Source organism: Strigops habroptila, chromosome 5 (assembly GCF_004027225.2).
Source record: "Strigops habroptila isolate Jane chromosome 5, bStrHab1.2.pri, whole genome shotgun sequence".
Lineage (NCBI taxonomy): Eukaryota > Metazoa > Chordata > Aves > Psittaciformes > Psittacidae > Strigops > Strigops habroptila.
This window is the reverse complement of record NC_044281.2, coordinates 79357563-79384307: the sequence shown is the minus strand read 5'-3', so window position 1 is coordinate 79384307 and position 26745 is coordinate 79357563. Positions and strand designations below refer to the sequence as shown.

The 26745-nt window shown below is 44.8% G+C and overlaps 1 protein-coding gene across 5 annotated transcripts in view; it reads left to right on the top strand.

Annotated features, from left to right (window-relative positions):
- CTBP2 (C-terminal binding protein 2) overlaps window positions 1-26745 on the top strand; it is a 142518-nt gene that overhangs the window by 85794 nt on the left and 29979 nt on the right. The window contains exon 1 of one of the 5 annotated variants that reach the window (XM_030487764.1): window positions 10125-11826. The exons of the other annotated variants lie outside the window; for them this stretch is intronic. Coding sequence (XP_030343624.1) covers window positions 10140-11826 — 1687 coding nt within the window. The 5' untranslated portion in view covers window positions 10125-10139. Of the gene's footprint in view, window positions 1-10124; window positions 11827-26745 lie in introns of those variants that run through there. 5 annotated transcript variants of the gene reach the window in all.

Sequence of the window (26745 nt, the reverse complement as noted above, 5' to 3'; positions counted from 1 at the left end):
AGGACGTGGGAGAAGTGTGAGAGCACTGGTGGGAGGCTAAAGCTGGCTCATTTTATTTTAAAGGTGGGAAGGGGTCTATGAAATGGAGGGGAGAATTTGGGGAAGGAAAGGATGGTTTCATCATCCATCAAGTTCTATTGGTTGTGGCTGCATGAGGCTGATTAAATCATTTCAAGGGCGGACAGGAATTCTATATTCCACATTTCCACCTGTGATGGAAGTCACTGCAAACCATATCCAGTGATATTTGAATAAACATACTCTGTAATGCTGGGTACTCCTATAAAGGCAAACTTGTATCTGTGGCAGGGCTGGGTTTTGCCTGCTGTTTATTTCAGTTTCTCAGCCATGAAAGTGGAATTTAATATTCACAATATCAATTATTGCTTGTGGTGCACAAATACCTCAAAATCCCCTCAATAAAAGTGCTGCTGAAGAGTTGTAATGGTTCTGGCTTTTCAGCAGTATTTGAACAGTGTGTGGTGTCTGGGTTCACACATCACTAGCAGCAGAATAAGGAACAGGTTCTCATTCAACAACTACAGTCCATTCACACTAAAAGATAGAGAAACCTTACTTGTGGAAGCAGATGGGAAAATGTACTTAAAAACTACAAGGCAGTCAAATTGCAAGTTGTAAAAGCAACATGAATTCTGGTGTCGTCTCGTTTTGCAAGCTGTAGTGTTTTGTTAACGTGGTATTGTGTAGGAAATAATCAGTTATAAGATACTGTGGTACATGTAATGCTACAAACCGAATTCTTTCAATACTTAGCATCTCTCTTCTGGACCATTACATGTCTGAGAGTCCCAGGAGTCACTAGGCAACTCTGGAAAGTGGCTGCCTCCAGTTCTTGCTCCTTTGTGTAATGTAACAGTGGCCAAAATGAGTACGTTAGATACTTGGGTGGAGGGATTTTCTTCCATTCTTGCAAATTTGCATGCCAAGTAGCATCTGATAATACTTATTTTTACTGCTTAGAAATAGAATCTTCTTATCTCAGGAAATTCTTATCACCACTAGTCATTTGATGAGGAACAATGTGTTAAAGATGATATCAAGTGTGGAAGAAACTGCTTGTCCTGGGTAAAAGTGACTGACTTGCTTAGAATAAATATAGACCTTTCTTTTTTTTTTCCTAGTGGATTTGGGTTTCTTTGTTCCATAAATATAAAACACAGTACAAGGATTTCCCTCCCACAATAAAGCTTTTTTATAGTTTCCACCTCAAAGCACATTAACTATCAGGCTTTTAAGGAAGGCTTGCTTACCACATTTTGCCTGGAGAAAAGGCAGAGTTAGCTTGTCAGATCCTCTGCCATTGCACCCTGTGCTGATTTATGCTGACTGACGATCTGTCTGGCTGCTCCTGATGTCTTGCTCTTTCTGAGAGTCCATATGAAGCTATTCGAAACCTCCTTTGTGGCAGGCTTGGGAATTAATTGTCATTAATAGGTTTTGTTAAAATTTTAAGGTTGTTTTTTAATTGGATAGAATCCTGTGGATGAAGAAAGTTCAAGCAACCTCAGTGGGTTCATAGACATTATTCAATCTAATAATTACCTTATTATAAGACCTTATTCTGAAAGAGGGTAGATTTAGATTAGATTTTAGGCAGAAGTTCTTCCCTGTGAGGGTGCTGAGGCGCTGGCACAGGGTGCCCAGAGAAGCTGTGGCTGCCCCATCCCTGGCAGTGTTCAAGGCCAGGTTGGACACAGGGGCTTGGAGCAACCTGCTCTAGTGGAAGGTGTCCCTGCCTGTAGCAGGAGTTTGGAACTGGATGAGCTTTAAGGTCCCTTCCAACACAAACCAGTCTGGGATTCCACGATTCTATGATTACATGATTTTCAACCCTTTGCTGTGCTGAATCAAGAACTCTCCGTATTTCTAAGTTGGACGGTTGCTTTGTAGTGTGTAGCTCATATCTACAGGTACGCTGTTATCCTACAGCATGGAGGCATAGGCTGCTCAAGTAGTCTTCCAGTTTTTCTACACATCCAGTTCTATGGAGTATGCCTCCTGTGACGTGCCAAAGTGGGATATGCATTGCAAGATGTAGGACTTGAGCCAGGTATGAATCCAGCCTGACAAAATCCCCCAGGCAAAGTATAAGACACATTTAGATAAGGTTACAGACAAAAACTGTCATTAATTTTGTATGTGATTTTGTTGTAATCAATATGCAACTCAAGCTATTGCAAGAAGGGGAGTTCCCCTTTCCCTAAGACTTGAGTGCTCTATGCACAGGAATAGGAAAAAATCCTTCTGCTGCATTCTCTTTGTGGTTTAGGCCACATTTATAGTAACTTAATATGTGTCTAACTCTTAATTCTGCCTTGTATTTTTCCATTTCCCCCCAGCCTTAAGACAAGGTTCCGTGTAACATGCTTTACAACTTCATGTCATTAATTAAGAAACAATTACAGCTGATGACTTCAATGCCATCAACTTAATATTCATCCTTACCACATTTCCCATTTAAGTTAACTGGTTTAGGGATTAACATGTTGTCATCATATCTGGGTTTTAACTCCTTACTCTAAATCCTCCCCAGCATTTACAGATTACTCAGAAAACATCCCCAGAATATGCAAGGAGAAGCCATGTGAAGGATCGTAGGAGCAGCAGCCTCAGGGCAGCCCAGTTGCATATTCCCAAGCTCTGGAGTTTGGGAGTGCTGCAGAAGCCAGCATCCAGGGGGTAGAATTTGGCTGCTTTACCTCTTCCAAATATGTGACAGGAAATGATCAGTCCTTGGAGATAGGTGAGAAACAGGATGGATTTTCCTTCAAAATGCCAGCAAAATCTCATCTCTAACTCCTAAGTTAGAATCTTTCAAGGACTGATGACGTTTGGATCTGGACCAGACTTTTAGGTTTGATTCTGATTCTACTGAATATTTACTAGTAAATATTTTGACAGGAGTAGGACATCTGGCTATATTAAAATAAAGCTGCAGAGAAACACATTACACAACTCTTCTTTTATACTTTTTTGGTATCCACAAACAGATGTAACGGATCGAAGTGCCAAAACAGTGAAGGTTTTCATTATGTCTTTTATATCTGAGAGATTTCTTCAGAGAGCAAGTTTTCTGGAGTTGCTTGTGCATTTTTGTTGCCTTAAAATTACATGACATTGATCATTTCTTACTGACACTTTTATATAGCCCGTTAGCTTGACACTATTAATTTGGTTTGGGGTTGTTTTCAGATTTTCTTTTTAGGGTTTTTTGAAACAAAACACTCTCTGCTGCCATCTAGCACCTCAAAACTTATTAATAAACAGCTTCTGTTCATAAAATAGGCTACAGTTTTAGATTGACATCCATTTTTGGGAGAAAAGAGTGTTGCTGCCTGCTGTAGATAACTGGGATTTGATTGAATCAGCTAGCCTAAGCAAGGGATGCTGATGGCTTTGGCGTCATCCCCATTGGGCAGCAAGAGGCCCCAGGGATAGAGAGGGACCACAGTAAAGACTGCAGATGTGGTCCCTCCATTTTTGATACTTCAATTGAATTATTGCAGTACAATAATACAAAATACCAATCTTTTTAAAAGCAACGCATAAAAGTTTTTTAGCTAAAGTAATATTTCCTGCTGTTTGGGTTTGGTTTTTATCAGTGTTGGGTCTGCAAGGGAGGTACCTGTTTCAAGCCCTTGGCACCACAAGGGGAAGTAAGGCAGAGAGACACCCTGAACCCCAGCCTGTTTATCTCCTCAGGACTGTGTTACTATCTAGCAATTAATTATTTCTTACACAAAACCCAGACATGCATGGCAGAGTTGAGAATTACAATATACATTCATTTAACAATGGATTTCTCTACTGCTTTCTGGGACAGATATAATTCCCATGCTTTTCATTACACATGCTTTTTAAATCTTGATCCTGAATTCTTATTAAAAATGATGAGATTTGACCTCAAAGTCTAATACCCAGTTTTGGAGACAAGGTGCTTGATGTGATTTCTAGTGGGTTATTTTTAAGAGCATTCGTAGATTAGATCTTTGGGAATAGATGAGGGATGTGCCCAATGAACCTTGGCTGCTGGCTTTTAGACTGCTGTTCAGCATCCAGATCGGGTTTTATTTTGTAGCCCTTGAAAGTGTGTCGTTTTGTGGTGTAGGGATACATGTGGTGATATTATTATCCCTTTGTTGATGCAGGAATGTGACAGTGCTGTTTTTGATAACTTTTACTGGAGTCTCCCCATACTTGAAGGCAAAATTGTTTCTGATTGAAGTGTCAAGAGCTTGTAGGATTCATTCCAATGCTTCAAAGTGTGTTTTAGAGCTGGGCTTCTTGTCTTTAACTGCAAGTGTATTTTAGATGATTGCTAGCTTCCTGCATTTGTTACCTCAATTTGATTTTCATCCCAGATGGCAAATCACCAGGGCTTTGCCAGGGGAGCAGGATAGCATGAGGTGATGAGTTACTGTGTGCTCATCAGGATGCTTCTCTGCATATCTTATTCAGCGATAAATGTAAGGTAATTGGAGGTAGGGTGCCCTTTGGTGAAAGACCTCCAGCCAGAGGGTTGTTGGCATGTGGCAGTGCTTGGAGATGTGGCACAGGCTGGTCAGGAGGGTGGGAAGGAGCCTGTCTCCTACACCAAGCTCCTTTTGAGCAGAGATAGGCATAATAAAGCAGCGGAGAGGCATGCGGCTGGGTCTGCAGTGATAAAACGAAAGGTCACTGTAGTTTCATGATGTGAAATGCTTCTGTGCATCTTCTCAGCATGACACCAGCTGGTGTGAGTGAAGAGGCTTTGCATCCTCTCTTGTCACGTCGATATGTGGGATTTGAGGGGATTCGTGGGAAATTACTCACAACAGCACTGCAATATTGTGTCATCAGGTTTGAGAGTCAATGTCTGCTTTGTTTTTCCATGGGAGGTAGGCTCCTTTGTGCTTCCACGTTTATTTAGGTACAGTATCGACCTTTTATTTTCCATATGCATAGGCCCATTCTTACATAGCCAGTGGGAACAGCAACTTGAACCCAGTTACAGATTCCAGTTTGTGCATAACATTTAGAGGCAGCATGTGCTCGCGCATTCCTGTAGCTTGTCACGCATGTGAGCCATGGTTATGGCACATTTCTATCCCAGCGCCAGGGGGGTTGAGCTGCAAATGGGCATAAGCTTTTGGTTTCTGCTTTAAAGTCATCAAAACACAGAGTTACATGAGGCAGTGATTGTTTAATAATCGACTGATCTTAAGAGTGTTTTGTTGTAATGCACCAAGTTGGTATTTGAGAGTGTTTTGTTGAAGTTACAAAGCATCTATGCTTTTGGTTTGGAAATTGGTAAAAGCATGTGGCATGGCTTCAAGCGCTGAGTGCTTTCAGATGCTGTTCTGTTCCTTTGATTGTTGAAAATGATTCCAGCACAATCCTGCTAATTTTCTCTTTATACTCCTCTAATTTCAGGAGACTGTTAGAAAGTCCATCTAGGCAGAGTGCTTATTGCCACTGCGAGAGAGATTTTTGCAGAGCCAAATTTCAGCAAATGCACTAATTTCCAAGGATTTGGAACATTTCCTTCCTGCTTTTCTTCTCCCGATTTCTATTTTTTATTAATTTGTGTGTGTATGCATTATTCGCAGTGAATGCTATTCCTTTTCTTCTGCATAGCATCCATGGTATACCACAGTATAGTTCAGCACCAGCTCATTTCTGCTTTCACAGCATCCTGCAAGCTGAACGTAGGAGGATGATGTTCAGAAAAGGCTTTGGGGGTCATCAGGCACAATAATGTGTGGGCCTTGGAAGCCCAGGCACTCAGGGCAGAAGCATTTATCCTGCTGGTAGCTTTGTCCCTTGTCACTTGAAAACATATGACAAACGCTGATTAATCTTAACACCATCTGAATGTGATGGGTGTATATTGTTTTATCCCTCTTGATGGAAGGGGAATCTGTGAGTAAGGAATTAAGCAATTTACTCGCTGATGGTGGCAGAGGGACGTGTAAAGGCTGGGTGGGTGTCCTGATACCTGCTCTCCCTGTTAACATAAGATGTATTTGTTCTCTAAAGGGTTTTTCACTACTAGGGGTAGGACTTCTTTGCCTTGAAAAGAGAAATAGCCTTTCTAATACTGATGCACCTTACAGTTTGTGCCAGAAATTACATTTGGCGTGTTCACTACATTGTTACAGTTCCACTCTCTCCCAGAAGGAAATAATTTGGGGGAAAAAAATCAGCATTTTACCACACTAAAGAATCCTTTCTTTTCCAATAGAAACAAGATTTAAATTTGCAATTGAAAAGTATTTTGCAACAACAAACAGCAAATCTAAAAACAATCTGTACGGTTTTCCTGCAGAGTAATTTTCCCAGCAAGTTGCTTTCAGAATTTGTAATGAAAGGTTTTACATCAATGCGAATGAAATTTCGCATCCAACCTGCCCTGTGTCAGTGCTACAGACACCAAAGAACGCTGTTCACACAGTTGTGTTGCAGATTTAGCATCCTGGTTTCTTATCACAGGCATTATGTGTAAAACAGACTTCCTTTGTGGGAAGAAAATTGCACTTTCTAGCACTGTGCAGGATACTTCTTTCACATCCACGGCGAGTGGTTCCAGAATCTGATTTCATGCCATTTGGTTTTGAGTGCGGTGTTTAAACACCAGGCCCACCTTCCTTCTACTCTGTCATTACCTTTTTTCCAGAGCAGACTTCTCCTGTAGTTGTATCATAGCAAAATTTACCGTGTGTGAGATCACCACTAAACTGAAACTCAGGGTATTAAGTCAGCACTGTGCATTTTTCATGTGATCTGAAATACCAGAGCATTTAATCTCTTGATCAGCTTTTTCCCCTCTTCTTTTGTGTGTGTGTGTGGTTTTTTTCCCCACAAATACCTCTAGAATTAAAAGATAAAGGGAGAATAAATTTTCCTGTCCCACAGTCCATCTTCTCCTGCTCATGTTGAGAACACAAGTGCAGGAGCCTCCTCCGCTCCTGAGAATGATGAGATCAGTTCTGTTGGGTTGTGCCCTGGTGCCTCCATCTCCCCTCCTGGCCATTGCTGCCTGAGTCTGAATTCAGGAATAGCTGCGAAGTTACGGGAATTTGCATAGGCACTGCTTTTAAGAGTGCCAAAAAACCAAAAGAAAAATGAAAGACCCTTACTACCCGTCCATAAATATTTCATGCCGATCATTTCTTATTCATACCATGATTCTCTGGGGGTGTAACATAACCTTGCTGTGTGGTAGCATGGGAGGCTACCTTCATGGGGCTCCTGGGCACGTCTTCCCCCCGGCTGTGGGGTTGATCAGCAAAAAGAGGGGCCAGCAGAGCTGTCCAAAGAGGACATCTGCCCCATGACTGCAGGGAAATGTACAAGTCCTGCAGTCCCTGGTCCTGCAAGCAACTACCTCTGCTTGGCATGGGGCACAGGAACAGTTTATTTGTTCCATTGAGGTCAGTGTATGGGATCAATCATCCATATGCATGAGTGTTCCCAGAGGCAGGTCTGAAGTTTCCTGGCTCCTGTGAAGTAGGTGTGAGAGGAGCACATCCTGCCCAAGGGCTGCAAGGTTGCACCCATGCAACCATGCAAGGTGGTCCTCGGAGCCCAGATGTGCTCCTGCACTTAAGTGGAAAGGAGTTTGAGGTGGGTCTTCTGGTCTTGCTGTCACCCATGTGTGCACTGGAGCTGGGTAGGATGCATCCACCAGTTACAGACCTGTTGGTTTGAGTGAGGATTCTTTTGTGTGTCCATCATGCGACCCAAGGGCTTATTAAAGGTTTTGTGTTATTTTCAGAGGTAGTAAATGTTCAAAGCTCCCTTCTGACTTCCGTTGCAGTTGTTCAAGATTAGCACTTTTGGCACTGAAATTCTCTATGGTGTGGTATTTTTCCATTGTCAACCAGAGCTTTAACATAGCAGCTATGTTCATTAGTGATGTCTTTTGAAGACAATGGTGGAAGATGCCCTTGATCCATAGACCAGGATTTCACTATTCTTTTCATATACATTTTTGGTAGCTTTCTTCTGCTGCTTCAGAGCAAACAAATGGCACAGATCTTGTGGTATCCACTTGGGAATACAGTTTATTCTTTAGCAAAATGTTGCTATAATAAAACGTTTTTGTTTATTAAAATGTTCTCTGCTTTATTTATAAGCCACAAATGTCTCTTCCCATTTTGACTCTCACAAAAGAAGAACTTTGCCAACGCGCCTTAAGTTTGTTAGTTAATTCCATATAATGCCAATCAGATATTCTCTGAGAACTGCATAAATAATCTTTGGGGGCCCATGTTTTGCATGGCTGCGTAATATCCAACATCATTTTAAAGACTGTGGGTCTTGGGGGTAGAATTGGAGGAGAGAATGTTTGAAGAGGATTTATAATATTTACTGCCATAAAGAAATTTAGGGATTACTCAAAGATCCTGTCAGTATTTGGGTCAGAAATATAGCCCAGAGGTATTAGTATGATAGGCAAGTATAAGCATTAGACTGTATTAGTGATTTAGCTATCATAATAGCACAATAGTCTATCATGTGATGGCTACTGCACTAAACATTTGTTGTGGAATAGCCAGGAAAAAAGCACTAGCTGTCTTGCAGACAGAGCAGGGAAGGTGACCATTATTCCTTTAACTGCGTCCATCCTGGAAGGGGTGCGTTGGAGGTGAAGAAGTCTGTGATCATAACAAAGAAAAGCGAAATCATCTGAATATTTTTAACCAAAAAGGAAAACGTTGCTTCACCAGCAGTGGTTAGCAAGCTAAGTAATTAATGTTTGACCTATTCTTTGAAAAGGAATATTGGAGCCCGAGCAGCATGTGATAATTTAGATACGTGTTTTTAGCAACCATTCTAATATCACCTCTGAAAACGGTGGCTATCGATGGAAATTTTTATTACATTCCCAAAGAACAATTTTCTGTGGTGCGATTCCATCTAAATCCTGTTGCCTGCTCTAAGTGTAAAAAAAAAAAATGGCTTAATCCACATGAATATTGAAATACAACTAGGTACAAATGGAGTTTTGTCTGATGTTTCTGAGTGGTTTTGCATCTCATAAACATGTAGTTTCTCCAAAGGAAGCTGGAGATAATCAGCAAAAGTCTACAATTCCTTTTTGCTTTGTAAGACCAGGCTTCAGATCCCTTGATCCTCCCCTCCTTTTCCGTGACCTCTGCTTAGGGTCTTAAAATTAAACATTCCAGATTACACCTCCACAATTTTCAGTCTTGGGATGATGAAAGGTTTTATGTGTTATGATACTAATGTAAAGAATCCTTCTGGAGCATAGTTAGTGTGGCTAATTTGAAACTACAGCAAAAAAAGAAGTCATTTCCAAAGCAAATTACAATATTCCTGAAGTGTTAAAGAGATCCCTAACTATAACTTCTAATCGTTCTTTTGTTCTTGAGTGCCTTGCACTGGTCTTTTTTTAGGCCTGCCTGCTTGCTCCCGTTTAATTTGTCCTTAGCTGTGTGCAGTGGATTAGCATTTCATCAGGGTGGATTAAGATTGAGCTGACACTGAAGCTTTCCTTTTTATTTTTACATGCGCGCGTGTGGGGACGAGCGGATACATGGACATTTCCTTATCTCACCGATGATTCCCGGTGGGTGCTGGTGCAGCCGGGAGCCCCGAGCACACGAGGAAAGAGACAACTGAAACGTTAACAAAACAACATGCAAAACGATAACAAGAAATCATTCCCCCGGGGAGAAATTGCATTGAGGTTGCTGGCTGGGTCGGCGCGGGAGATTTCATCAGGCTAAAATGATGTCACATGGAGCGAGGGCTTTAGCAGTTTTATTTAGCTCCTAATCCCCACACACTGCTCGGCCAGTTGTCCATGTGCACGCTGTCCCCAGCGGCACAGGATAAAGCATCTGGGCTGAGCGCGGCCGCCCTCTTCGGTGGCTGCACCGCGCAGGAAGGGTCTGTGCCTCCGCCGACCTGGAGCGAGAGCTGTGCCTGCTAAGGTTTCGAAGGATTAATAATTCAGGCAACATTTTGAAAGGCAAAACTGCCGGCTGGTGGTTCGTGAAGTCCCGGGAGGGCTCAGGCAACGCACAGTCCGTCTTTGATGCACGCTGGAGACACGCTGAGAAGGAAGGTGCTTCCTCTTCGTTTCGGTGGGATCCAGCAGCCTCGTGGCGATGCCCATCCCCAGCAAGCACCCCAACATCGGCCGCTCGCAGAGCTGGGATGCTGCCGGATGGTATGAAGGCAATTGGGAGGGTGAGAACGCCTTTGAGTACCAACGTCTGCCGGGCCGGAGGAGCTCGCTGACCTACGGCAGCGAGGGTGGCTGGTATGAGCCGCAGCGAGCCAATGATATCACCTTGCAGGGCGGCGCGGAGCTGAAGCAAGAGGCGTACCCATACCAGGAGAACACTTTTGCCCCAGGGCCCCTAAGGAAAGGCTCTGTCCCCGACTTCGCCTACAGCGACCGGCAGGCGATGGCGGGCCGGGGCTCCCTGCCACCCCACGATTACTACAGCGACCCATCCCTGTCGGCTAGGTCACCCAAGGACCCCCGCTGCTATCGTGACCACATGGTGACCAGGCCGTTGGCGGGCTATGGGGCACCCGGCACTCGGCTGTCCTGGGAGCAGCCCCCGGGGCGCCCGCCTGCCCCACTGGAGGCTGCCCGTCTCTACCGGGATCCCAAGCTGGGTCTGGATGGGCAGCGGTTGCGTGGCAGAGATGCCTCCCCGGCATGGTACGGCACGGAGCCCCACGGCCCGCGGTATGCGGCAGAGCCCCCTGCCTTCCCCGGCAGACAGGCGTATGGCGATGGGTCAGAGCGGCCCCCCGAGCCGGCGGGGAGCAGGCAGGCTGCCCCAACGTGCCTCGTGGTGGATCCCGCTGGCAGCACCGGTGGCAGCTACGGGCCAGGCAGGGAGAGTACCAGCGCCAAGGGGCCATACGACAGCTATGAGGCAGCAGCGGTGACCCCTTCCCACCCACCGGTGCCCCCCACTTTCCCCGGGCCAGAAGGGAAGAGGAGCTTCGACCCTGAATTTGTGGCACTGCTACGTGCAGAAGGTGTCTCGGAGAGCACCTTTGCTGCCCTGCTGCAGCAGGGCTTCGACTCCCCGAGCCTGCTGGCCATGATGGAGGAGAACGACATCAAGTCGGTGGCTCCCAACCTGGGGCAGGCTCGTGTGCTGTCCCGCATCGCCCACAACTACAAGGCAGAAATGCAGCGCCAGGAGCGCAGGAGCGGGGCGCTGCGCCCCAGGACCCGCTCCAACAGCTTCAGCCACCGCAGCGAGCTGCCAGGGGACTATGGGGTGCCCCTCGGCTCCGGGCCCACCACTGATGGTCCTGCCACCCTGCAGCACCCACCTCCGCTGCAGCCGCTCTCCCCAAGAGCAGGGGAGATGCACCGCCGGCCATCCAGCGCCCCGACACAGCACCTATTGGAGACATCCACCTACCCTGCCTCCACAGGGGCTCCTCAGGGGCCACACTTCCTCCCTGGTTCTGGATACAACACCCCCCTGCCTTGCAACACGCACCCACGTTCAGCTTCTACCTACTCTGCTCCAGGCGGCATGCCAATGACCACGGGCAATCCACATGCCAGCCCCAAAACAGCCTATCCCACCACCTACACCGTGCCCATGGAGCTGATGAAAAGGGAGCGGACAGTGGCAGCGTCGCCAGCACCCAGCCCTCATGGAAGCCCACAGCTCCTCCGCCGGCCAGGAGCAGCGGGGGATAGCAACCTGGCACCCACCGGACCTGCTTTCCCTGCCCAGATCTCCCCATATCCGAAGCTCAGCAGGCGCACGGGGCCTCCAGTCATCGTCTCCACCATGGCAACACCTGAACCAAGTAATTTCCGAAGGGTCTTAGCTCATAGAGTAGTTTAGAACCATGTTGTTGTTGCTTACTTTAACCCCCCCCAAAACCAGTCAGATATATTGAGGTTTCATGCCTAAATATTAGACACTTTCCTATTTAGAATAGGAGGTGAATGGGATTTCTTCACAGGGCCACGCTGGCTTTGTGGAGCTAAAGATGCTGTGGTTAAATTCCAAATATTCTGTTTAGCCAACTTCAGTTAAAAGCGAGCGGTACCTCAGATAATGCTTCCAGGGTTAATCTTGCCATTCCCGTTGTTTGCAGAGAACAGGAGATTAGATACTGCTCTGGCTGAGCAATTAGGACTACAGGGTTTGCTGCAGATTGACTTTTTACCACTGTTATCAGGCACAAATGTGTTCCTCCGAGGAAATGGTTAGCATTGTTTTGACTAAATTCATCAGATAGCTAATGGTGTTATTTGAGAATCGACTTACCTTTGGCCATTACCTAAGTCTTTTCTTCTTATTATTAATTTGCTGTTTTATCAGGCATACGAAATAAACCCCTTGATTTCCTTCTAGAGATGCCTGTAAGTGAAGTGATATTGCTGTTAAAGTAATAGGGCTGTGCTTAAAACTAAAAGCCTGTCATTAAGCACTGGAACAATAAAAATGAGTGGTGGCTGCTACTCTTGCCTTCCCCTTCTAGAAGAGCTCAGGCACTTGGCTGCTCAGATGTAAAGCTGGATAAGCTGAGCAGGCTCCGCTCCTCCACTTTAGATATGTCCATTGATGATAATACTGAGAGCCTGACAGAAACTAACCCCCAAAACCACTGTTAAATGTGAGGAAATGAGGAAATGTGAAATCTATTCATTTGTGGCTTGACTTGTTTGAATAACATGGAAAGAAATCCCTTGAAATGCTTTTCCTGATAGTGACTCTGTGATCAGGGAATTTTCTCCCTGTGCAGTTCAGCTCAACTCCCATGCAGACACATCCCGAACAATGTGCCGTACCAGTGTACACGCACAAAGCTTTAATAAAAGGATACCATTTATAGGCATAGAGACGGTGCCAAACTGGTGATGCCATTCCACAGGAATCTAAATAAAGCATGATTTTGTGAGTGGAAATGATAAAGTTGTCAAAATGCAGACGCCTTTCCCTGGCTCACCATGATTACACAGTTAGGAAAGTAGATGCCATTTCTTTCAAGCTTATGTGTCCTTTATGCAGCTGGTGTAATGTATTGATTTCTAAAAAATGCTTAAATATTAGGCAACGCGTTCTGTGTTGACATGGGTTAGATGCAAAATTAGTACATTGAGGCAGTATTTTCAAATAAGCGATTTCCCAAAGCCTGGAAAAAAGATGAACTGGCATAATGCGGGGAAGAGAAATATGTTCATTTATTCACAGTACGTCTGATTGAGCTGGTCGGTACCGATGAGTGAAAGCCCTGGGGTGAGGGAGCATGTATTGGGAGCAGTCTCTTCCACCATGAGAAACAGCCCCCTCCTTCTGTGTCTCCTGTCTATAAACTGCAAACCCTATTCTCTAAAAACCAAGATATGATCCCTTCCCTTCAAAAGAATCACCGGCGCTCAACAAGAGGAAGCCAGCAGCGTTTCCATGCTGTTGAGCTCTTTCTTGCTTCTCAACCCTCTCCTTTTTTTTTCTTGCCTACGACCAACTCATTTGCATGAGGATGACATTTGTTGCTCCAGTAATTTCATCTGATAATGGCCAGCTTGCAAAGCGGATCTGAAAACATATTCCTTAATTATGTGTTGCTAAGCAACGAGAGGGTTTGGCCATAATCACAGAAAGATTATCTTCTCATTGAAGTCCCTGAAAGGTTTAGCTGAAGTAGGACCTGTAAAATTGTCTTTGTTTTTATTTATTTCCCCTGTTTTGTTTTCCAAATAACCTGAGAGGTTTTCTTCCCGTTAAACTATATTTTAGAAGTAGAAGCCAAGGTAAGACACATGGCAAATGGAAGGATACGACTTGAAAACGGAAGGCGTGGCAGCTCGTAGATGTTTGAGCTGTGTTGAGGAATTGCTCTTTAAGGAGCACCGCTGCTAAGGAGTGTTCACCCTCACACGGGAGGTGATAAGGGAATATTACAAATACACTAAGATGTTTTTTAAACACTGAGCAGGTGACAGAAACTTTACTAAATCCAGGAAAACTATGTTTGCCAGCAGGAAGAGGCAGGATGCATTATTAGGAGCAACGAGGCTTCTTCTGGCTGTACCTTTGGCTGTGGATACTTGAGTCACAAGGTGAAAGCAAGTTCAGTATTAAACTCGGTCTCTAAATGGCTGCAAATATTTTCTGTATGTCTAGGTTAATGTGTTACAGTCAGCAGAGGGTTATAAAATGGGTATTACAGTCCAGTGATGTTTTGAAGCTTGTTACATGGATAGGGGTTGGAAATAGATCATTTTGGTTATTTTTGAAGTCTTGTTGGATGGTGTATTGTAGTCTTTCTACAGAGAGTTGTTTCTGATTTGTGATTTTTTGCTGAGCTTTGACACTCCATGTGGATTCTGCACTGCTGCTGTTTGCTTTGTAGTTTGGGCAGAGGGTTTGCAGGAAGAAGGTGTCTTCTGATGCACGGTATTCCTGACGATAGAGATACACAGGAACGCGCCACACACTTGTGGCTTCAGTATGGTTAGATAAGGGGAAATCAGCAATGAGATTTATTTCTGTAACTGCTTTGCATTTCATAAAATAATTATTAAGAATAAATTAGATAAATTGCCCTTCCTGGGAATTGCAGAGTTGTATGAAGAGAAAGTGGTGAATGAGCACCCTAAACCCATTGCTGTGGTGGCAGAGTGAGCGGGGTGTAGGAGCCAAGAGTGACGTCTCCATAGCCAAGCCAGCTTCCCATTCTGGGAACTCCCAACCACAGCTCTGGCAAAGCTGCCTCTCCTTGCATCATCAAGACCTTTTCCATGAAGCTGTCAGGAATGGCTTCCCTTAAGAGGAACATCCTCAGAGCTGGCTGCTCCTGCAGTCTTGCCATCCATAGCATCACAGGTAGTGAATGCACCGAGACATCTCGGTGGCAAGCAGGAAAAAACTCTGTGAATTGTGAGCGACAAAACCATGTCAGCTGCTGCCAGAGCGGGTTTGTGGCCAGCCTCGTGCTGCAGTGGATGGTAATGCAGGGAAATAAATAGTGCAGGTCAGCAAAGCTGGTGAGGGCAAACTGCGTCTAACGGTCACTGAGCAGATTACAGGAGCTCCACCTCCAAAATGTTGCATCTTCAAATTATGTTTGCTAGTGTTTTTATCAGATTGCTTGATTTATATTTTTTTATCCAGTATTTCAGTCTTAAAGCAGTTGGCTGATTAGAAGCCTTGTGTTTTCATAGCTAGCCTAGACTTATCCCAAACAAGGGGTTTGTCCAGTCTTCTGTTTCTGATGGACATAGGGAGCTCCAATGAGGAACAGTGATTCATTGCAATATATGTGTCATGGATGGTTTTTCAAACTGTAGTTTACATATAAAGGTATGAAAGCAAATGGTCACAAAAGGGGAGATGCTTCCCATAGGGAAGAGGAACAAGGCTGCCCCGTACAGTTGGGTAGATGTCATAAGGAAGGAGCAGACAAATTGGTTGTAAAGTTTGGTTAAAAGCCTGACCTTTTCCTAAGCAGGGAAAGCCAGGCTGAGGGTAGCTGCTTCCCTGGACAAGTAGTTCTTTCCAGTCTGAAGGAAACTCATCTTCTCTTTTATCAGCTTAGAGCCCAGTTAGAAATGCCTTTCACTGTAATTAGCTCAGCTCTGCTTATGCTGTTTAACACTTGATTGTGATTCTGTTTATGGGTATTTTCCACCCCATGACTGATAACAATTGTGTTCACTGCACATCAGTTGCAGGCTGAGGCTTTTCGTGCGGGCAACCCCCAAAGAGAAGAGGGCATAGTAGGAGCAAGAGCCTTGATAGCTGTTCAAGGATAGTTAAAAAAAACCATCAAGGATGTTTAAAGGAGCAGCATATGCCCATTATTTTAAGAGTACTGCATTGGAATTGTCATTGCTTTCTATGGGCAGAGAGAGTTTAGCAGTGACGTTTCATACACAGTATAAATTTCATGAGCATTTGTTGATGTTGGTTTATTCTTTGCCCAATGTACCATGTAGCAGACAGTTCAGAAATCAACTTCAGGCTTTCTTCACTATGTTTTCTGTCCAGACCGTAGCATGTAATCACAACGTATATACATGTAAGGCAGCTCAATTAACAATCCAGACTGAAACGGCACCAAAAGAGGCTCCATGTACTGAATAAATCTGATCTAATTTGCACATTGACCTGACAGACCATAGCAAGTCCTTGGAGCCATTCCCAGCTCCAGGTAAAGTAAGTCTGCACTGCGTGCACTGGCAAAACCCCAGATTAATGGTTTTCGGTGGGATTGCAACTTGAATACAAAAATACTTGATGAAAATAAGCTGAGGTGTCTTGCTAGTGTCTACTGTCCTGATGGTCACAGCATTGTCTGCAAGATGCAGATTAATATCCAAAATTATAACGGTGCTAGCTGGAAATAAAGGGAAAATGGGAAAGTATTTGGAAGGCTCACAAGGACTCACCAACCTCAGTGGGGCAGATGAATTTGTGGATGTGTATTGTGTTTGGATCTTAGAACTGAAGTGATGAGAACTGCTAGCATTAGTAGGGTAAACGGCTGAGAAACAGAGCACGAGAGAGAGATGCCAAAAACCACCTCAATAAAATATCCACTATCTTGGCCAATATGCACACAGCATTCACTGACTGCAGAGAATACGCTTTTAAAATACCTTTTTAAAGGTTGAAATACACTTTTTATAATGGTTTTATCAAAGCAATATAAAGTGTCAAACTCATTCCAGTTGCAATTCATTGACTTTAGTGCCATGGCAATAAAAATTAATTTGGCCTGTCGGAGGAGAACATGTTGTCAGAGGCACAAGTGTTGTCATCTTCAATTTACACTTCCCTTTTACCCTGTGTCTGTAGTTCTCTATCATTGTTAGGACTTTCATATATCCTGATCATTCTCTGACTATATTTGCTGATGGGTTTTTTTAGCTTTCTCATAAGTAGTTTCCATAGCTACAAACTTGGTGTTCACAGAGGGGGGAAAATAAATTCAGGGTTTCTGATCACTGTTGTATTAAGCATTTTTTATGTTTCTTCTCCTTGTCTTTCTCATAGCATTACACTCCTGAGCAGTTTAATGGAAACGCTGCACAACTGAATTGTCTGTTATTTTTAAAAGCCAAGTAGGTGCTGAGCTGAATCCTTAAAAAGCAGAAGACCAACATCATTAAGCCACTGATGTAGAATAAATGTTGCAGACGTAGGACGTATATTAGTGAGGTTTATATATAGCAACTGGCAGACGAGCTTTTGACTTTTGCACAGAAATAAAACCTGACGTTACCAGCATTCCGCTGGCTTTTGGTAAAGAAAGCTCAGTTTTAATCTCTTCTGTCTGCTCTTTCTAGTGTTTTGTTAAAGATGAAATATAACTTCTGGGGATGGGATTTACGTGTGTTATTTTTCTAGTGTATAGTTCCACCTCTGCAGTAGAGCAGTGCTGGGCAGCCGTGCCCAACCTCAGGAAGGGTTTGGGCAGAACTGTATTTGGCAGAGTGGTGGGACCCTCACCCTCTGCACTAGAACAGATTTGTTTAGGGAAATAGGAGGTTTCTGAGTGCCTGTTCCTGGCCAGTGTGACTGTCACCACTGTGTCCATGGCCTTGCCTTCTGCACTCTCAATCCAATTAGCTGCTCCGGAGCAGATGGAGAGGATTAGTGCCCGGCTTTCCTTCTTCCACCCTCTCCCCCAGTGCAAACGGTGTTGAGGCCAACAATCGGCTTAAACGTGGGTCCCATGGCACAACGTAACACAGCCCTAGCCCTGCCTGTGTGGGGCCACCCTGTGTCCCTTTCCAGGTGGAAGGCTTTCAAGGTCTCAGGTGGTTGGGAAGACTTTGACAAGGCATATGACTGTTTTCTGTTTGCAAGGAGTGCCTGCAGACCCCAACTCCAACTGCAGGAGCAGCATGCTCCCCCTTTGAACAACTGGTGGCAGCACTGGGGTTAATGGTAGAGGCTTGTGGTCCATTCCTTCCTATTGTATTCCCTCCTGAGAGCACCCCAGGCCCTGAGGGTATATCTCAACCACCAAATGGAGGGTGGCTACACCTTGCATATGGAAGCAGAGGCAGCCAAGAAGGGGCTGGGAGAAGAGTGAGAGTACAGTATTCTTCCTACATTTCCCAAAGTGTTACAGTCCCCAGGAGGAGGGTGGTTTAGTCTCTGTAATCGGAGATAAGCAGGTTGTCACCATAAGAAGGAAGCTAACAGGGCTTACCTGACCACTTGGAGCCAGTGGAGATCCTTGGTAAATACTTGTATCAACAGCCAAGATGGCATTCTTGTGTTTTATTTATATATGTACATACACATACACATGAAAACGGGGAGAAAAACTCAGTGTGTCTGCCATTACCCATTTGGATCAGTACTTCTGCGGAGTCTTCAGTGTGTGCCAGAAATGACTTGTTTTGGTTATCAAGCAATTTATTATTTCCTAGGTGGTTGTACTGACTTGGCAAGTAAATAAGCAGACAGGACTTTGCTTAGACAGCAAGCACAACGATAAGAAGTACTTTCAGTGAAAAAAAGTTAGAAAAAGAGGATAAAAACTGGGGTTCCATTGAAACATTCTCCAGCTGCGAAGGTGGTATCTACAGGTGGGTTCCCTCCATGCCAAGGAGCCACATCAGGAGTCATAGGGTGGTGGGATGTAAGAATCCCACCGATGATGCCACTCGGCTTCCTTGCTTGTCTTCTTAACCCTAACACGTTTCCTGACACTTGTTCTAACACTGCAAATCCCTGAGCACTTTCAAGCTGCCTCCTACACACTCCTTTACTGACCCTATAGATTATCAGCCTTTGATTATGATGGTCCAGCCTCTTACTGGAGTCTCTGTCACCCACAGAGTGAATAAAAACAGGAATGGAAATGTCACATGCAGTCATTTGCTGTGCTCTCTGCCTTCCTCTGAATGCTTTATTATAAAGTTTAGAATGAATATTCGGAAAACACAGTAGTTCATGCAAGTGCATGCGTTTTGCTTTGTCAATGAAAGGAATCCTGATTAGTATTTATTATGAAAGATAAAAGAGTGTATTCACTGTGGACAGCAGAGAGCTTCTCAGTATCTAGACCATTCTGTTGGGACACTGAAGTCATCAAGAAAGCCAAAATGCAGCTTCATTTATCCCACCTGGCCAGCAGTTGCAATGCCTATTGATCTTCGGCTTTCCCTGTCTTTGAATTCTTGCTTGTGTTGAACGGACCTGCATAAGAGTGGAAGTTGTTACCTTACAGCTGAAACATTTTGGCTTAAGAATCTTACATTTCCATTTCATTTTTGTTTGCAGCTGTTGTGGTTCTGTTTCATCCGCAGTCAGGGATAAAAGGTCCAGAAACCAGAACTACTGTAATAAGACCGATGATTGCGATGTAGTATAATGCCAAGCAACCTGACATGCTCTGCATTGAAAGATTTCCCCTTATGGTATCATATTCATTCAGCAGGGGAAGGTGTTCTCTGTGTTTGCTGTTATCCTAAAAGCTCTTGAGTAGCAGCGTGGCATCTCCTATGCCATGCTCTGGCCAGATATGAGAGCTGGTGTATCATCTCACTGGTGTATGACAAGCAAGATACAGAGATATATGTGGCTGCCCCATCCCTGGCAGTGTTCAAGGCCAGGTTGGACACAGGGGCTTGGAGCAACCTGCTCTAGTGGAAGGTGTCCCTGCCCGTGGCAGGGGTTGGAACTGGATGAGCTTTAAGGCCCCTTCCAACACAAACCAATCTGGGATTCTATGATGTATCTTGTGGCCTAACAGCTCCACGCTCTGGCCCATCAGCTCTTTTTTACTCCAGTTTTCTGCTTCTAAAGCTTGCATGAATTTCATTGACCTTTCTCATTTTTCTAATTTTTGGAGAATATCTTTCTGGACAAGCAGCTTCCGAAATAGAGCAATAAGTAAGTTTTACTTCAATCTGAAAAACAGTAGTTTTGTCATTGATTTCAGTAGAAGAAGGATTTTACCCTCTTCTGCCAAAGCACCCAGCTCCACATAACTTACTTTTATTGCACTTCTTAAAATCAGATCTCCAAACCCAATGGTTTATTTAAGCAAGAGAAGCTGTAAATATCACGCATTAAATGCCTGTGCATTATTAAAAATAATAGGTTGTATTTGTCAAATGGATAATGAGTGGGTTTCTTTCTGTTTCTCAGTATTTTAATGAGTACAGGCAATGTTTGCTGCTTATTTGCTTTCAGATTTTACTGAGGAGCTCTGGAGATAATTGTCAAATTTCCAAGTGTGTATCAATATTTCATGAAGTGCTGTTTTCCCTCTGTATGGTCACGAGTTGGGTCATTAGCACTGGGACTGTTATTAACAGGCTGAAGCAAGCCCTATAGAGGAATTCCACCAAACACTTGCAAGTTTGCAACTGGAAATATCTGAAGGAAAATTCTAATCGAGGGCTTAGGGGTAAAACAAACACCATGAACGCTGCTTGGTTTCAGATGTTGCGTGTTAGATCTTGTGTGTGTTTGGAGCCATGCCCAGCACTTGCTACAAATTGGGGTGTACTTTACAGAGATAGGATATCCATCCACGTCATGCTTTGGAAAAAAAAGAGAAAATCCACCTTTCTTACTACCAGCAAATTAAATCCTGTTGAATTATTAAAGCTCAAACTGCGTTTAAATATATTGCTGATCGGCACTGATGTTGACTGCTTAGTTTTCTGCTATTTTTTCATGGTCAGCCTGGCTTTGAGCTGCAGTCCTGGCTGTGTGTTAAGAACTATTGTTCTGGTTTGGAGGTTTGCCATTTCAAAGTGGTTTCCTTCTGCATGTGGTGTTGAACGTTTCTATTTTCTTCATTCCTGATGTTTCAGTTTTATGTGAAATCATAATATTCCCGTTCTCATTCTGATCAGGGGACTTACAATATTTTTGCTTTACTCAGACTAAAGCTGTGATGTGTCAGGCTGGGCTCTGCTCCTATCAATGAGCTGCTCTGCCCAGCTCACTGAGATGCTCTTTAGAAATATAATAGCTTAGAAAATGAAAATTATTCATAGATATGGACCCACTGTACTCTGCTGTAAAAGAGGTGGTGAGATGCTGGCACAGGGTGCCCAGAGAAGCTGTGGCTGCCCCATCCCTGGCAGTGTTCAAGGCCAGGTTGGACACAGGGGCTTGGAGCAACCTGCTCTAGTGGAAGGTGTCCCTGCTCGTGGCAGGGGCTTGGAACTGGATGAGCTTTAAGGTCCCTTCCAGCCTCAATCGTTTCATTCTATTCTATGAACTAGACAAAGTCTGGAGCATTAGCATGGAAATCTGAAAGTGTACAGAGAGCTGGAAGGTGGCTGGAAAGAGCATCCATGTCTCCTGAAACAGCAAAAGTGCTTCATAGTTAGAAATGATTAAAGCAGAAAGGGAAATAAACTGAGGCTTTTGCATCTCTAAGAATGGTGGAGGACGGGACTTCTAGCTGGAAGTGGTGGGAAGTCATGGGAGAGTCTCCAGGTGCCCCAGAGGAAAGGACCCCAGGCAAGGGGATGGGATGGGACATGCAGCAGCAGCTGGAGGTGGAACATGCTGTGATGGAAGCAGAGCTGGATTTGCAAGACCTGCAGAGCAGGAGGCAGGGAAGTTGCTTACTTGGCTGTTCCAACACAAAGGCATGAATAGTGGGCAGAGACCAGTGGCTCTTCCTTGAAGGTGGAGGAATAGGGTCCTGTGGGAAGGGGAGACACAGCTGTTTTACAGAGGGGTTTGAAGAAGATCCTCTGAAGTTGCAGAAGGTGTCAGATATCTATATTTTGGGATAATTTTAAGATTAGTGACACTGTGCTACAGTAAAGCAAAGAAGGTCACTTGTGAAAGCTAATGACAATGTGGATCATGGTAGCAGCTGAGGAGGAGAAAGAGAAATGGCGATCATGTAATTGACATGACAGGAGTGTGTGGAGATAATGAATTTGCTTGTGGCTCAGTAGTATGAAGTTCCAGACTGCAAAAAGATATTTGTCAGAGGGAAGGTAGTGCTTGGGGTGAAAACCAGGTGCTTTGCTATGTAAAAATCACCCTGTAAAGGATTTGCAGCTGTGAGAGGTTTGTAAGAGAAATCCAGAGCAAACGCGCTCATCTGTTTTGTTCTTCTAATGTGGCACATGGAAAAGAGGGAGTTTGGGAAGTTGGTAGTAGATACGACCTGTAATTTGTGCTTAGTTCTGAAACAGCTTTTTTCTCCTGGTGGTTGTTTCATGGTAGTAGATAAGCTTTGTCCCAGGATACACGAAGGGAAGTCCCATCCTACTGTGACTTCTGTCTTTGGTACAGCGGTGGGACTGGCCAAGCAGAGGTTGGTGACAACACGTAGCCACAGTGTTATGTCTTTACTAGGGAAAAGAGGTGCTGAGGAATCGAACCTGATGGTTAAGTACCCATCCATGTGCAGCTGACAGGCGGGCTGAGGCAGGGAGAGGATCAGCGGAGAGGAAGACTGGTCTTTCACAGCCGTGAAGAAGGCAAGCGCATCGGCAGAGACATATGGAAAGCAGATCTCACAGAAGGATGGGGAGAAACAACATTGGCTCTTCCAAGGCTCGGTGCTCGAGAGGTTTCACACAGAGCAGATTCGTGTTACGCAACCGGTTTATGGTACGGGAAGTTGCAGAGCACTTAGTGAGAGCCAAAGGAGGTGCTCCACCATTCTCCCAGGGGAACAGTGAGCCGCTCTTACTCCAGGAAGGAAGAGGCGTCAGATGCCAGTAAGGAAGAGTGCTGCTTTAACTCCTGAAAAAGCCTCTCGGGCTCCAGGGCAGCAGCTGGACTCAAGAAGATAAGCAGTTTGCAATGCAATTCCTGTCTTGCTGAGGTGGTTTTGTGGGTCGGTCATGGATTGCCTGTGCCAAGGTGCCAAGAGTGCACGATTCCTCTCCGCGATGTCATGGGGAGAATCTGGCCATACTCTGCATATGGAGACAGTTTCCTGGGGAATCTCCAATTTCCTTTGCTCCCACTCTGGGAAGTTATTAAGCACACTGAGTTAATGTGCCTCTTACCTATTTGTTTGTTTAATCCTTTCACAAGGCACGTAGCCAAAGGACCGCAGTACTGAACAAGAAGTACTGGCTAAGAAATGCTGGGCCGCAAGCACTGCTGAGCATAGGCAGGGCTGGAAACTGCCCTGCAGACTCAAAGGGAACAGCTTGCCTTCAGTGCAAGCACATCTGGAGAAGTGGGAGAGGAAGGAAGGAGGTAGGAGAGCAGAAGAAAAGGGAAAATACTGGAATCAGCAACAGTAAGCCAATCAACATACTGCAGTGGGACAGACGGTGCCCTAGAGGTAGCCAGTTTCTAGAAAAGCATTCTACACTTGGTAAGGACACTGCTGGTAACAGTCACAAAATGTGTGTGCTTTGAATTTTTGGTGCACTCCTCCTCTGAAGTTGGCGTAACTTACGTGCTTTGTTTGTTTGCCTCTAGCTTCTGCCCTTTGTGGTGTTAGAAATGCTCTGACTCCATCCAAATACCGCAGTGCCGTGTTTGGGAAGTGGGTTGTGAACTCTTGGGGCTCTGAGCAGTGCTTTTCAATCACAATTTGGCAAAATAACAAGTTAAAATTGTGGGATTTTTTAAAAACCTGATTCCCAGATCCAAGATTTCACTCCACGTTGTTTAAGATTAATCTTCTTGTAAACAGAGCGTGTAACCTATGCTTTGCTGCTTTGTGTCAAGCCACATGGAGCTACTGAGTGTCAGATGTAAGGTAATTTTGCAGGTCTCCTGGGGTGATGGCAGCACTCCTGTTGTAGAGATGTTTGAGGCTGCACACTTCCATGTCCAGTTTGGGATGATTCTTTTCCATCTCCTGAATGGAAGATGGTTGCAAGGTTGTCTTCTGAGATTTTCTTTTTGGAGCCATGCTCCAAAAACTCAGCCTTGCTGCTGCCATCCCTCTCTGGTCACTTGGAGCCATGCTCCTGAGCCTCCCTCACGTCAGACACCCACGTTTCATTTCATTCTGGCAGCTGGTTTGAAGCAGAAGAACACAAACACCGTGTGCTCAGTCACACAGGGTGTCCCAGCCCGTCACAGCGAGCAGCGTGCACAGCCTTAGGAAGCCCCAGCTTCATGTTCAGATACAGTAAGAGCATCTCAAGTGCACCATTGGAAACGGTCCATGACCCATGTTTCTCCCTGGCCGGAGTCTTGTACTTAGGAGAGGCATCAGCATGTTGGGTTTCTGCTGCAGTCAGGAGGTGTTTTCTCCTCTTGCCTTCCTGTTCTCCCCAGATGCGTGGCATAGCTGGCTCTGCCCTGGGAATGCTGTTTTGGCACTGGCTGTTTGAATTTCCATACTGGGATGCTCAATCAACTCAGCACGACAGGTATATCAGCTTCTTTCTGGCCGCAGGTGTCAGGTGCTGGTTGGATTGACAGACCTACATGCAATCAGCATGGGGGAAAGCTGTTGTTCCTCTACATGTTGTCTTCTTCATTTTTCTGTACAGTTACCTGTCTCTGTTGGAATGTCAGGGTGGAGCAACCTGCTCTAGTGGAAGGTGTCCCTGCCTATGGCAGGGGGTTGGAACTGGATGAGCTTTAAGGTCCCTTCCAACCTAAACCATTCCTTGATACTGTGATGAGCTGGCTTCAGAGATGTGCATGGTCTGACTATCTCTTCTTGGAGGTTATGCTTTAAGGATGGAATCTGGTCTGCTGTTTAAGAAAGCACAACCTTCCTGGTCAGTGTTTTCTCTTTGCCATACAGCTCGCTAGTTCTCCTGCAGCAGCACACTGGCTCTCCATGAGGACAGCCGGGCAAACCTGCACAGCAAGTGAGCATCAAGGTGATGGTTTCTCAGGCTTCCTTACTAGTTGATCACACAGATGTCTCTGTGTTCTCCCAAGTGCCAGAGCAGGGCAGGGGGTTGAGAAGACCACCACTATTGCTGCATTGATAGGTATTCTCAGGCATCACTGAATCCTAGAATCATCATAGAATCCCAGACTGGTTTGGATTGGAAGGGACCTTTAAAGCTCATCCAGTTCCAACCCCTGCCACGAGCAGGGACACCTTCCACTAGAGCAGGTTGCTCCAAGCCCCTGTGTCCAACCTGGCCTTGAACACTGCCAGGGATGGGGCAGCCACAGCTTCTCTGGGTTGACTGATGCTGGTAGCCTCGTGGGCCACACTGTGTAGTTGCAGCCCATGATGTTAAATGCTTAGCTGTATTAGAGATATCTGGGAAACAGAGTGACAGCTTATCAAAACTAGACAGCAGTTCTATATTTGACATCTTGAGGTCAAAAACTGTCAGTTCCTTGATTTTTTTATGGTGTCTTAAATCGCCTGGAGAGTGTTTTGAGCCTTGTCAAAATGAATTAATTAAGGCCAAGTCCTATTTACAAGCTTGTACTGCTCTGATTCAGCAGCAAGACCACACTTGATTTGCAGCCTAATACTAACAAGCGATCGTGGAGGATCTGGGGGGCTGATAGAGCCAGTTTCTGTTTCCTCCAGAGCTGCATGTGCTACAGTTATTACTTGCTCTTTGCTTTGGCTGTCTGCAGCATTGTTTTCCTCCTCCTTACGAACGCAGCCAACTTTCTAATTAAGGAAACCACTCTGCAGCCATTGTGGCTGTTCATTTGAGTTCTTTGCCCATACCAAAGTTTCCATCTCCCTAAAAGTTTTTTAAGTCATTCTTCACTACAGCTGAAAGGAGATAAGAGCTTTGGCTTAGGGCAGGCTCTTCCTTTAACTCTGTTAAAAAGCAGGCATGTTGCACTAGGCATCGCTGTGTGCAGCATATTCACTTTGTAAGAGCCTCAAATCCACCTCTGGCTATGACAAATACAGCCGAGGTTGTTTTTCTATTGGATTCTTCTATGAAGAAAAAAAGTTATGAGAAATAAATATCACTCTGTGCTGGGCTTTACTGCTTGCTGGGCTTTGAGCCTAGAAGGATTTAAAAGTCATCAGGCTCGAAGGGAAAGTTGTAGCGAGAAAGAGGAGGTGGAGGCTTACTCCAGCCAGCTGTTGTGATTTGGAAAAAGGCTTGTCCTGACCAATGGAAAAGAGACCAGGACTGAGACAGGGAGGCAGCCAGCGCCAGCACAGCTACACCCAGTGAGATTAAGTCCAAATTAGAAACTCTGCTTGCAGGGGTTTATCATTTCCTTTATATCGTGGCATTAATAAATGTAAATCTTTTTAATCTTAGTTGTTATCCTCTCTTGTATCTTTTGCTAATGGGCATTGTCCTTAGCTCAGGCTGCACTGATAACTGTAGGAAGAGGATGGAGACATATTCACATGTGTTATTGTGCTGTGCAAAAGTACCTAGGGTGTGCGAGGAAAGCATATGGGCACTTCCCAGTGTCTGTGTACCAGCTCCTCTTGTCAGCCTTGAGCTGGACAAGGGTCCAGAAGACAATGCCATGTTAATGCATCACAGTTCAGTGCTTTTGATACTTCACAGCGAAGCACAATAACTTTTTTTTCTGGTTTCATTTCCGAAGTACACAAAATTCAGAACATATGCACTGCATCAGGGTTAATTGCTCTTGCCAGTCATCCCAGAGGAAATGCTCAGATCAGGCCTGGTCACTCATCCAGTAGGAAGTCTTCATGTCTACTACTCTACCTTTGCATCCCTAGTAATAACAGCAACTTCTGCTTTTGCTATAGGTTAAATTGAACTGCAAAGACCTACACATACACACCTGGTCACTGTGGTGCTTCACAGCTCTTTGAGAAAAGCAGCATTTGTTGCAATACTGTTGAGAGTCCTTGCACTGGTGAAACTGG